We start from the raw sequence: 12,598 nt of genomic DNA on the forward strand, positions 1-12,598 counted from the left end.
ACCCATTGAGGCAGCTCAGAGGAAGCCCCCACCACCACCACCACTGCAGTGCCAGGATTAACGCTTTCTCCCCTTAGCTTTAGACAAGGACGTTTGCACTATGTGCACGGACCAGGGAATTCAGTGCACGTACAGGCTTGGCAGCAGCTGGATTACAGATGTGCGATTGGGCCCCTCTCTTGTACTGTGCTCACCTTCTGTCCACCTGCTCTCCACACGGCCGCTCATACGCAGTCTGGCATCAACAGCTGCTTTGTTTGCTCTGCTTAGACCGAATGGACAGCGTTTCATAACCACCCGACACGCCAAACAATCCTCAAGTCCAAGTTGCTCCTTTTCTTTGTCTTACATGATAATTAAATATCTTTTGATATTGGACTTTACAAAGGAATAATTTGAGGAGGTCAAATTGTTACAGGCATTTCTCACTATATACTGACACTTCCTTGCACAATAGATGATTGAGAAAATAATTGACTAATTAACCAATAATTGAATTAGTCTTTAGTTGCAACTCTAAACGATTTTATTTTAACGATCCATTAATTGTTTTAGTCATTTTTCGTTTGTCTGTTCCAACAGGATTCTAATCTTTTCATGAATACCTGAACTCGCATGTCAGGAATAATAATAGGATGTTTCATTATTTTCTCACATTTTATAGATTAAATGATTAACTGAGAAAATAATTGGCAGATTAATCAATAATTTATCAAAGATTTTCAAATGTTAAGATAATGAATAAATTCTTTTTAATAATTTTTCATTTGCTGGCTCCAAATTAGGAGGATTTTTAAATATTTAGGTTTTGTATTGATCACAAATCATAACGGGAAGTTTTTACTATTTTCTGACATTTTATAAAGCAAATTATTTATTGGTTAACTGAGAAAATAATTGGCTTATATTAAGAAACCACGGCAGCGTTAAGTAGACGCTTTTCTTTAAAGGATGTGAACATTGTTTTCACTTTTCTTCTCATGAGTCTGACACAGAGACGGCAGGAGAGCTTTTTCAATACGAGTTCATTATCCAGGAACACTGTTCGTCTGTTTCACCGACTTAACCTTCATCTTGAACGTAAACCAGCAGAAGCCTCTGCGTTACACCTCACTGAACACCCAGGGCTCGTTTGGCTGGCAGCTCATTTCATCTTCCTGCTTAAGCTACTGTACATTATTGCTGACAGTGAAGGAGATTTTCTAGGTGTTCTTTACATTTTCTATTATGGCTAATCATTTGTAATTGCCTGTTACCAATGTGGGATATCGAGTGCAGTTTATGAAAGAGAGCATAATGTGTAATCATTTGCATCATATTGCTAATGGGGCTGTTTTTCAGGCAGCCCCTGTGATGACGAGGGGCAAACAAGTCTTTGGATGAATTTACAGAGTCAACTGTCACAGACTAACTTTATATTTTATCATCTCAAATGGGCTTTTAGACTCATAGCCAAGGGTTGAGGTTATGTTTAACTTAGCATAACACTCTTTGCTTTTCTGAAGGCTTCCCTGATCCTTATTAATGTTTTAGTTGAAATGACTTATTCAGACCCTGGATTCCTTTTCCTCACTGTAAACCACAGAGAGACCTTGATGAACCTAATGTAAAACCTTACATAACTGTGTGGCATCATGTCTTTGTCAGACATGTTCCAATAGAGGGAACCCACTTGTTTTGCAGGAAGGAGACCTAATGTATTTCAAAACATTATATGTTTTCAACACGGCTGCAGAGACGTTTTGTGTCTGGTTTCAGCGAGTATCAAAAAAACGTTCTACTCTAAGCGAGATGCTCAGCATCGACCTAAGCTGTTACATGTTCTGAATGTTAACCAGTCATATATTTCTCTCACTACTTCACACAAACAAATCACCAAATAGATAAACCATGACTGTGTCTAACTGCTACTGAACACAAACTGGCACAGCAGTGTAATAAACATTTTATATCAAGAAAGATGAGCTTCTTTTTCTTTTGTCGAAAAACAGGCAAGCCTCCTCGCTTGCCAGTACAGAACAGTTTATCCAGTTGAGCTTGGACTTATCTGCGGGTACTCCAGGCCTTGGCGCACGTTTCAGGGGATCACTGAACACAGTGTGTGTGTGTCACTGCTCTGCTGGGGCCCAAGCAGCACGGTCCTCTGCGTTTCCTTACAAATTTGGTTCTTAAATGCCATATCAACCTGCTTCTGTCAGTCCTTGGGTGATTTGTGCTCATTAGAAAGGTGCAGTAGTCACTTCTAACTACTACAGTATGGCTAGCCCACCAGTGGTCTTTGTGTCTGTGATCCAGAGGGTGACGTCTGGGGGGGCAGCTCCTCTGTGCCATGTAAGGGAACAAGATAGTGCTACTCTTCAGTTCATCCACTCGCAGCATCACTCTGCCAGAAACAAAACACAGACAGAGAAAGAAATTGAGCAGAAACATTTGTGACCGGGGAAAGTTGTACAAGAATGCTTTTATGACAGTGTCTACTTGTATCCAGAAACTTTAAACTACATCTTTATTTCATAGCAGTAGTGGAGGACATGACAGGTAACTAAGAGGAGAGAGAGATGTAACAATGTCCCGCAGGCTCAGTTTAAAAAAGGGAAAAGCCAGGGAGGTGTCACTGGTCATTTACGGATAAGACATCATAAATGTTCTGCAGCAGATTCTGAGACTGGTTTTAGTCTGGTTTCTGGATCTTTCTACATTGGTGCAACCGCGAGAAATTGTGCTGAGAATAAACTGCATAAATCGAGAACTGGAATAATAAAACTTCAACTCCATAGTTAGATCAAATGAAAGAGCTGCAAAGATGTAGAGATCCATCAATTAGCAAAAATGTACTCCAACTATTCAAACGGATTCTGGTAAATTGTTAAGCTTTTATCAGTATTGCATAATAGTGAACTGCAGATTAGTAGATAATGAAAATAATTGTTAGTTGCGGCTCTGATTACAACTAAACCACATCCATAAAAACTACCATACTCCATCCACACAGTGTGGTTGAAAGCTTAGGAGAACTGAGCAAATGAAGAAGAAAATAATATTGGTCCCATATATGGATATTAAGATCTCATACAAGCATCCTGAATGAAAGTATCGTCATCAAAATCCACCAAATTGCCAAAGAACATGTTTGGAAAGAAATCTGGTGGATCAACACGAGGCTTTTAGCTGCACGGCTGAAACGGCCTCAGATCATAATCTCTGTGCTTCATGAGCTTTATTGTTCTTTATAGAAAAATATATTGGCTTTTAAACCAGGCCCTGAAAACACAAATAAAAAGGGACAGCTTTGCTTTTCAAACAGCTATCTGATTTATAGTGTTTGATTCTTGTAAAAACTGTAAACCCGCCCCACCTCTATGAAGCAAATCTGCAGCACTCACTTCTGTTGCCCAAAATAATAGATCCCCATTGCTAATTGGAAAATAAAAGTTTCCACTTCCTCACTTTATTGCTTATTTTTTGGCATTCTTGGATGAACAGAGGAATGTTTATCAGCAGGACATTCATGATTGTTCTCTTAAGATTAGAAAGTATTTCATTGCACTCCAGAAAAAGGACTAAAATGCAGAGTTAACATGTGAAAACAGATCTAATTAAAGATCACAACCCCTGCCCGAAAATAAACATGAAAAACTGCAGCAAGCTCTTTGGTTCGCGGCTACGCCACAAGTCATTCTACAACTCGCAGAGAGCAAAACTGCTCCCCAGCTCTTCCCCTTTAGCCTGCAGCAGGACTCTGTGCATGGCTGCCTTTGTAGAGTCTATGATGTTAATTAACTCATACCACATGGAGAGTGTTGCTTTAATTGGACAAGCTCTTGGCATGGTGCTCTGTGGACAGACAGGCCAGGAATAATATCATAATGTACAATTCTATTATTACCGCAGAAAGCCAAGGATGGGTGTGAATATGCAGGCGACGGAGCTTTGCTTTGATCAAACTCTGACAGAAAACTAACCCAGTAAAAAAGTAAAATTGCTGTTTCAGTTTCCTGTGTAGAGTAAAGTCATTTCCTCTGCAGACAGACCAGCGGCTGTTTAAGTGCTCTTATCTGTTACCAAGTGATACGAGATTGTTTTCACTATCACGCTGATTCACTAAGGCCTGAGTTAGAGCCAGTGTTGTACTGGATGAAAACATGTGCGTTGCATTCTATCTTATAATCTCTTTCTTGTTATATTAACATTTTATTGTTTTTGCTATCATTTACTTTGTAATCTTTTACAATATATAAGTGCATTGGTCTCATTGGTTATTTTTTTTAACATTTTGTCAATGTCAATTGCGTGTAAAGCACTTTGAAATACAATTGTTTCGCTTGAAAGGTGTGATATAAATAAAGTTTGGATTGATTGATTGGTTACCACATGACCGAGGCGTGGTGCTGGCGCGATCATCATAACAACAATAATCATAGTTTCACACTCGCTTGGTTTGCGTCTGAACTTGAGTGTTTGTTTGAACACGACTTGATTTGCTTGTGCCTCTGTTGCCACATTAAAAGTTAAGCTCAGATCAGCTTCTGTGTTATGCAGCAGGAATGACGCGATGTAGTGGAACCACAATGCAACATATTTGAATGTGATGGCTCGTGCCACCTCACATAGAACGCTCCATTCCTGGCTAAGCTCAGCTGTCCCAGTAATTTACCGTCCTTGTGTGAGTGGATGGAGGACGGCAGGATGTGCTGCTGCTGCCACTTGGTGCCAAGTGATTTGTGAACCACTACTGGGACTATTTGACCTGTTTTGGTTTATGAGCAGTGTCACTGAATGTTGTCCAACATCTTATTTCTCCCACCATTATCTTCTGGATGATGATCAGCATACATAAGAGGTCTTACATACAAGTATTTGCTTTTGCTATTGAACATAAAGTGTATGCACAGTCTGATGACATGACAGCCCTCCAAAAGTAAGGCAGAATCATCCCCCTGGTGGCTGGATGCAATATAGGTCATAAACCCTGGCTTCTCTATGTTAGTGGATGGGACCTGGACCAAAGTCAAAGTACACATCAAATAACATTTTTAGGTAGTTCGTATCACACTGATGTATGCCCAAGTGCAGTTTTAATTATTTAATTAGATGCTATAAAAATGGGATGTAACATCATTATTGACAGCTTAGACTGAGTCATGATTAGTCAGAGGGACCTTATTACCAACGCTCATACAGTGACTCATTATCACCTCTTGAGGTAGTAAGTTGTATTACAAGATGGGATGGGCTGGGACCTAGATGGTTAGCATGTTTTAAACTAAAATACTTGCCTATAAAGCTTCAAACCAACTTCGAGACAATGTATTTTTTTATTTAGCCACTAAATATGTGAGCAAAGGAGCAGGATATTATTAAATCTTGATTATACAGGTTTTTTTACACAGAAAGTCTTCATCACTAAAGCCAAACCTAATTCATTCAAAATGTGCAGTGAAGCCAGACTGCACTGACGGCAGCAGATCAAAACTCTCTCGCAGTTCTAAGAGTGTCAGAGTGGGCAGGCTACACAGGGAATTGTACAAATAAGTGATAATGTAGTGGATCCTCCCTGCCAGCTCTTTTTAAAGTGATATTCAGAAGATTCTGCTGCTCCCCAGTGTTACTAATTGCAAAAGGTGGATAAGTGGGCTAAGAGGGCTGGTACAAACTGGGATCCCGGCCAAACTTTTAATGTCCTAATAGCAAAAGTGGACGACCTTTGGGGCGTAAATGCTGCTGAGTGCTTTGTGGAGACAGAGCAGGACTTTCGAGGAACAGGGACATTTATTGCCATTTAAAGGGTTTTACAAAGGACCCTTTAAAGATCTGTGATGCCAAAATGTCTGTTTATATTCCTTTCTATGGCGATGAGATGCGCTGGGTGCAATAGATGTGTACCATCACAGCCCTGTCAGTTCAGCTCCGCTGCCCCTTCATTAACACAACCCATCATGTTCCGTACGTGTTAATTTAAATGGATTCTAAGGTGGATTCAAAAGGAATAGTTTAACACTGCTTATTCATGCAGAGAATTAGATGAATAGATCAATACCACTCTCATGTCTGCATGGTAAATATTTAACTGGAGCCTGCAGCTGTTAGGTCAGCTTAGAGATAAGAGTGAAAACAAGGACCAACAGCTAGCTGGGTTCTGCCTTCCATCTGCACACTGGCAAACTGTTATTGATGCTCTCTCCTGCAGTATGTGGTGATCAGGTGTGTCTCGTGCACTCTCATGCAGCTGGTATTAAATTGGATATTTACACCAGTTTATAATCCTAGTTTTGTATTTTTTCCTCCTAAATGCAAATATGTAGATGTACTTACCAAACCTGCATACCTATTTTTCCAGTTATACACCAAAATTTATGGATTTGTTTTGTTTTTGTCAAAGGTGACAAAACACCAAAAGATGGTGATTCCTGTTTTCCCTTCTGTTTTCTTTCTCTAGTGTGCCATGTTCAATGTTCCAAAATGAGGACACTAGTGCATGAAGGTCCAAATTCATGGGCTGTGTCCTTCGTAGGATTTGGTCCACTCGGTCTATGATGACTTTGGCCTCTGTAGACTGAGCACTCTAAAAAGGCAGAGATGAAATGATACTTTCTGGTGTACAGAGGATTATCTCTTAGCTACAGTGGGACAGCCTAATCACCCGAAACAGTCTTCGAATGGAACCTACGAAGGATGCAGCCACTGAATTGGCACGCAGCTTGTGTTGTGTATTTCTTTTTTCATACATGTATCTTTTATTTCAGTTTGTCCAAACTCAGCAGCAGTAGTATGATGTTGGATCACTGCTTGAACAGAGACGGATGGAATTCATGGCTAAGATGGCAGCAGGCATACCCCGATCGAGGCGACACCTTAATTTGCTACATGAGGCACATCATAGAATTCTGTTCGCTAAGGGGCAAAGATTAATGTGTCCACCTGGGAATCATGCTGCCGATGGGAGTTGAAGCCAATAAATACCCAAGACCCCTGCAGAGTCGTTTATACCAGGAATTGTGCCCTTTCACACTGAAAATAAAGAAGCCAGATGCTAGTGGTTGAGTGTTTTTCTCCATCCATTGTCAAAGGGGCTTCAGTTGAGCTACTTTACAATCTTTAAATTGCCCCAAGTTCCCCATCGGGTACAAATACCACTGATTTGGATTCACTGGCTCAGAGTTACTCTGGTTTGCGGCCCTGTGTAGCACTGTCTGGAGAGGTAGGGCATACAAAGGCCACTGCCCATGTCAGGTACTATTACAGAGAGAAACTGTGACCTCTTGACTTTCTGTAAAAGTCTGCTTTCAAAAACTGTCTCTTTCTAACAATCCTGTCTTTTTCACTGCAGACATTTTGACATGCACAGGTGTTCCTGATATTATTTATATGGCTCGGCTCCACTCACCCGTCACAGAGATTCATTTCATTATTTACACCTTTACTCTCCTACCTACCGTTACCTGTCAAAAACGGAGCCGTGAAAAAGGCCTGTTCTGTGCTGCTGCTGCCTTCGACAGCCGCATTACTCTGTGAGTAAACTCCCATCTGCGATTCCCCGCTCATAAAAAAGTGCTCTTCCTAAGATAAACAATTAATATCAGGCTCAGCAGACCTTGGCAAGAAATGACACCAGTTGAGCTTCTTTTATTTGTTTTAACTGAGGTGAATACATGAATAGGAGAAACTAATAAAGGTTATTCACAGAGATAAAGTAATAACTGCTTCCGAAGCTGCCCACACTGAAACCCCCCCCCCCCAGCAGATCAGCAGCAGTAGATACCAGCCTGCTCACGTAGCAATATGGTAAAGAGGTTTCCCACATGCTGAATGCGGAGCTGCCCTCTCTCTGAAGAAACACATCTCGACATGTGGAGAGATGATACTTTGACTTGCTTTTCAGGATTGCTCTGCCGCACTCGTAGCCATTTACGTGGGATTCCTGAGTTCCTGTGTCACTGGTTTGTTTTTAGACGCTGAGCAACTTGACCCCATCTCTGTTTACATTTGGCCAGCAGATGTTCAACTTAGTGGACGCAGTTTTCTGAGCCATTACCCAGCATCCTCTCTGGGGATACTGTACCCCCGCAAACTAGCCATGGGCCATTTCATGACGCACAGTGTGGGCGACATAGATTGTGGTAAACATACACAATCACCGGACGTGGCGACTTACACTTAACAAGAAAAGGTGTAAGCATTAACCGAACTGTGAGAAGTGCCTCCCCGTGTGAAACTGCACTCAGGCTGTTCTAATCGTGCCCCAGAAACGGCTTGCGACTGTTTTTAGCTCCCAGCATCTGTCACTTTTTTTCCCCCAGAAGTGAACGATTACACAGGAATATTTTTAGTTCTTTGTAAATGCTGTCCTGTTTATTAAAAAGTTAAAAAAGATGTTGCATGTGCGATCACTCCACACTGCCCTCCATCCTGAAGCAGTTTCTGTCACTTTAATCTGCATGAATTACTGTGACTAACATGAGAGCTATAAGCGTGCTCTCATTTTCCAGGCCCACTTTGTCACTGAGCGTCCTGCTGAAGTTTTAAACCCTAACCCTAACCCTTTTTTTTTTTAGACATCCTGTAGTTTAAAGCTGGAGATCTGCCAGCTACAGGTCAACTCTGCCAGGGTGTAGATTGATGAGTCCTATCATAGTGAACTGACTTTGTGTCTAATGAGGAGGCTCTGTGGATGTGTCCAGTCTCAGCTAACCACATTTCCACCAGCAGAGCAGCCCCAGGATCCTTCTCCAGCACCCCTGCTCCTCTATCTCCGGCTCCCTCTGTCCACACTGCTTCTCAGAGCCATTTGTCAAATCTCTGTTCGCATTAAATTATCATGACCTGAGAGAGATGTCTACCTCTAGCCAGTCTCTAAGTCCCAAGCAGACATCAGGGGGGCACAGCATCTGAGACAGAGAACCCCGAATGAAAAATTGACTGCACAAAAATGTAGGTTTGTCCAGGCTGGGCTGTGATGATTGTCTGGCTGTGTTATGAAAGTCTGAACAACGGCTAAGAAAAGTTCCCAGTGGTGTGTTATAGTTCACTCCTGGGGTTGCAAATCAAAAGTCTAACACACCTTGAGACGCCTGTGACGGCTCTCAAAGGTAATAAACAGATAAAGTGACAGGACTGCAGATGGTGTTTTTCCACAGAAAACTCGGTGAAGGGTTTCTTATGTGACTCAGAGTGGAATCATTCAGGTTAAATATGGGTTAGGGGCCCCTGGCGGACAGTGAAGCTTTCACATTATTCTGTTCTTTTGTAATCATTAATGATGACAGCTCCCTAATGAGACAGTCAGACTTAAAACCAAGAGGACTTCTCTCTTACAAAAGAGTCTCATGTGGAGACAGTGCAGCTATTTTGAAATGAAAGACAAATACATATCAGATGCTTTGCAGGAAATATATCCATTAGTGGGCGGAAGGGTTCGTAAAATATTGATAAAGTCTTTATTACTTATTCAGAGAAAAAAAACATGTATTGAAATGATTGAATTCTTGATATTGATAACCATAGACGGTATATAAAGATGGACAATGTGTCTCCACTTCCTCCCACTACGAAGCTTAAATATCCTAGATATGAACGCCCCCATCTTGAGGTACATGCCCTCGACCAATCATGAGTCAGTCTCAGCTCGCAATCATGATGTTTCATCTCGTTTTTTATAGCATCAAATAACTAATTGAAACCAAACTTATTGACGTTTTCCCTGACCTTTTAGCTTGGTCCATGTTCGATCCACTAATGTGGAGGAGGCAGGATTCATGACCTATACTGCAGCCAGCCCCCAGGTGGCGATCGAGGCGCTTCGGATTAACTTTTGGGAGGAATCATGTCTTCCATGTTTATAAACAGTCTATGTTGATAACAGATTAATCATTATCATTGTAGTCAGGTGTGTGTGTGTGTGTGTGTGTGTGTGTGTGTGTGTGTGTGTGTGTGTGTGTGTGTGTGTGTGTGTGTGTGTGTGTGTGTGTGTGTGAGTGCTTATATGTGAGCAATGCACTTTTAATAAGCAACAAGTAAATGGGGAGCCTGAAGTCTGAGCTTCCTCCATTTTGGCTTTGGGAAATTGTGCTAGAATCACTCTAATTTATCCTAGTAGACACTGTGTCTCTGCCATGTAGCTCTCCATAACAACATGCAGAGAACCAAGAGCAACAGGAAGAACATTAGACACAAAGAGAAACAAGTCTGCACTGTTTCAGGCAGTGATTATCATACAATTATTCACTTGTGGTGCTACAATATTAACACTGACCATTTTCCATCTTTTATTGCAGAGCTGCATGCAGAGCAGGCTCTAACTTGTTCTTTATCTGTGTCACATGAGACAACAGACCTGTCAGTCAGCAGCCCCTCTCCCCTGTGCAAACATGAATTCATTACAGTTCAGCTGAATTTATTAGTTTTGAGGTGCTTTTACTTTCCTTTTAGTATTTAAATTTTTAGCTACTCAATTCTTCTACTCCACCACCACTACTCCAGTACATCTCAGAAGCAAATATTCTACTTAACAGATAATGTTAGTTTGAAGATTAAGATTAATAATACAGTTTATAACACACAGATTATGCTGGATTATAATAGTTTAAGATAGTATTTAAAGTATAAAACCTCACCTGTACCAGCGGCAATTGATTATAAAAAAAGACAATAATATGATTTATATAATTTTTTCAGGGATTGTCTTATATCAGGGCCAATATATGGTGTCCTCTCTCTCCAGTCACAACCACCATTGACCAAAGTGCTGAACAGGCTTGAAACCAAAATAATAAAAAATACATATAAACAAACAGCAGATGTAGAGAACCCTCAGTAATGTTTTCCTCCTTTCATTCGGTTTTGGCTGCGCAAAAACGCTCCTAAATCTTACATAGTAGACAAAACCCTGGCTGAGCTACTTGTTTGTGAAGGACTTTTTGTGTTCTAATATTAATATCAATTTAAAAGAAATCTTTATACTTATTATACCTTTATCTTTCACTGGAGACTCTCTTCTATCTCTAATGGTCTATGCCACGACCTCGGTTGCTGTGGCAACCACCAATGGGGACTGGGCCAGTTGAATTCAGAGAGCTCGAGACCGACAATGAACTATGCTTTTAGTAACGGGCCTGTGGACACTCTGCCTACCACTACCTCAGGAAGGAAAAAATATTTCACGGCCAAACCAACATCAACAGCCTCATGCAGCGTCCCTGTCTATTATTCATTAATGATCAGTTATACACAACCAACTCCTCCATAGGGACTTTTCTGTGAAGACTATTTACCCAGACATGTTTTACGATGCAAATCTTGGTCTGCTGGTTCATGCAGCTTCACAGCAGACATGTGAACTGAACTGCGGGTTGTCAGTGGTCACGTGACAGACAGTGACTCACCATGCGGTGGATGTGTTGTAGGGCAGGAGCGTCGGGCTGTGGCTCTCCTCTCGGAGGCTGTGTCGGGGCTGGTAGTGGCTGGGCACCATGGGCTGGGCTTGAGTCTGGGCTTCACTCTCCTCCGGCATCGACCTGTGCCACTGACTCCGGGCCTTCTTCAGCCAGCGGCCGCCCAGACCCCATTTCTCCAGGTAGACCCGGCACAGCTCGTAGTTTATGGCTGAGTAGTAGAGGAAGTCCAGCGCCAGCAGCACCATGACGAAGAAGCCGTAAATCCACACGCCGACCAGGGCAGTATAATTACTTCAGGAGACAGACAGAGGGTGTTAGCACAGTGTAATCTGGTAAAATGATGATAAACACTCCTCACATGCTCTAAGCTACCATCAGATACCCTTAAGCTGTGGCTATGACGGAGCTGCCAGGTGTGAATGTTTGCTCTTCATGTGGCAAGGCCGAGACGTTCACTAAAATCCTCCCTGGATAAGAACCACAGAGAAACCTCCATCTGCTCCATTCGCTATTTTTAAAAAACGTTGGACAAAGACTTTAATTAGCACAAAATACTTCAGCTTCCTTATTGTGCCTCTAAAAATCTGTTCTCCTTGTTTTCACCTCTCATAAATTGTCTCCATGTATTGCATGATCCATCTGGACTTAATTTGTACTTTCTTTTACTCAACCCACATCCATAACAAAACAAGGTCACTCAGCAGGAGTTCTAACAGAAACAGAGCAACTAAATATTTCTGAATGCAAAGTCTTTGTTTATGATGCTGAGAACATTTAGTTGGGGGAACATCACATAAACTGAAGGCGATTCAGTCCTATCTGGATGATTTTCCCAAGAAATATTTTGACTCTGACAGACAGAGATGAAACAGGATGTCACTTCAAAATCAACTCTTCTGGAGGGAATCCTGTCTCTTATGTGATCTTGGCACATTTTTGAAATGCTCTTCTTGTGCTTCTATTCAGTAAATCAAGAGAATTCACATCAGTCTGAAAATATGTCTTCCTAGGGATATTTATCTGCACTCAAATTCACCTGAATTCGCCTTTTTTCATAGACCTAATCTTTTTTGACAACTCCAAAAATTTACATCTATAAAAAGGGGGGAAGGAAACAGTAGAATTTCCTCATGATCAGTAAAAGACAAAAACAACCAGTCGATTCACACAATTAGTTCATTAGTCTATCAGAGTCCACAACAATGCAA

General features: G+C 41.4%; 1 protein-coding gene across 2 annotated transcripts in view; it reads right to left on the minus strand.

Moving 5' to 3' along the window:
• Window positions 1-811: 811 nt before the first annotated feature.
• shisal1b (shisa like 1b) overlaps window positions 812-12,598 on the minus strand; it is a 49,834-nt gene continuing 38,047 nt past the window's right edge. The window contains exons 4-5 of one of the 2 annotated variants that reach the window (XM_034588488.1): window positions 11,379-11,681; window positions 812-2,383 (exon numbers count right to left, since the gene is read on the minus strand). In XM_034588488.1, coding sequence (XP_034444379.1) covers window position 2,383; window positions 11,379-11,681 — 304 coding nt within the window. In that variant the 3' untranslated portion in view covers window positions 812-2,382. Of the gene's footprint in view, window positions 2,384-11,374; window positions 11,682-12,598 lie in introns of those variants that run through there. The other variant, XM_034588487.1, reaches the window with a different exon arrangement.

This window comes from Hippoglossus hippoglossus, chromosome 6, assembly GCF_009819705.1.
Source record: "Hippoglossus hippoglossus isolate fHipHip1 chromosome 6, fHipHip1.pri, whole genome shotgun sequence".
Classification (NCBI taxonomy): domain Eukaryota; kingdom Metazoa; phylum Chordata; class Actinopteri; order Pleuronectiformes; family Pleuronectidae; genus Hippoglossus; species Hippoglossus hippoglossus.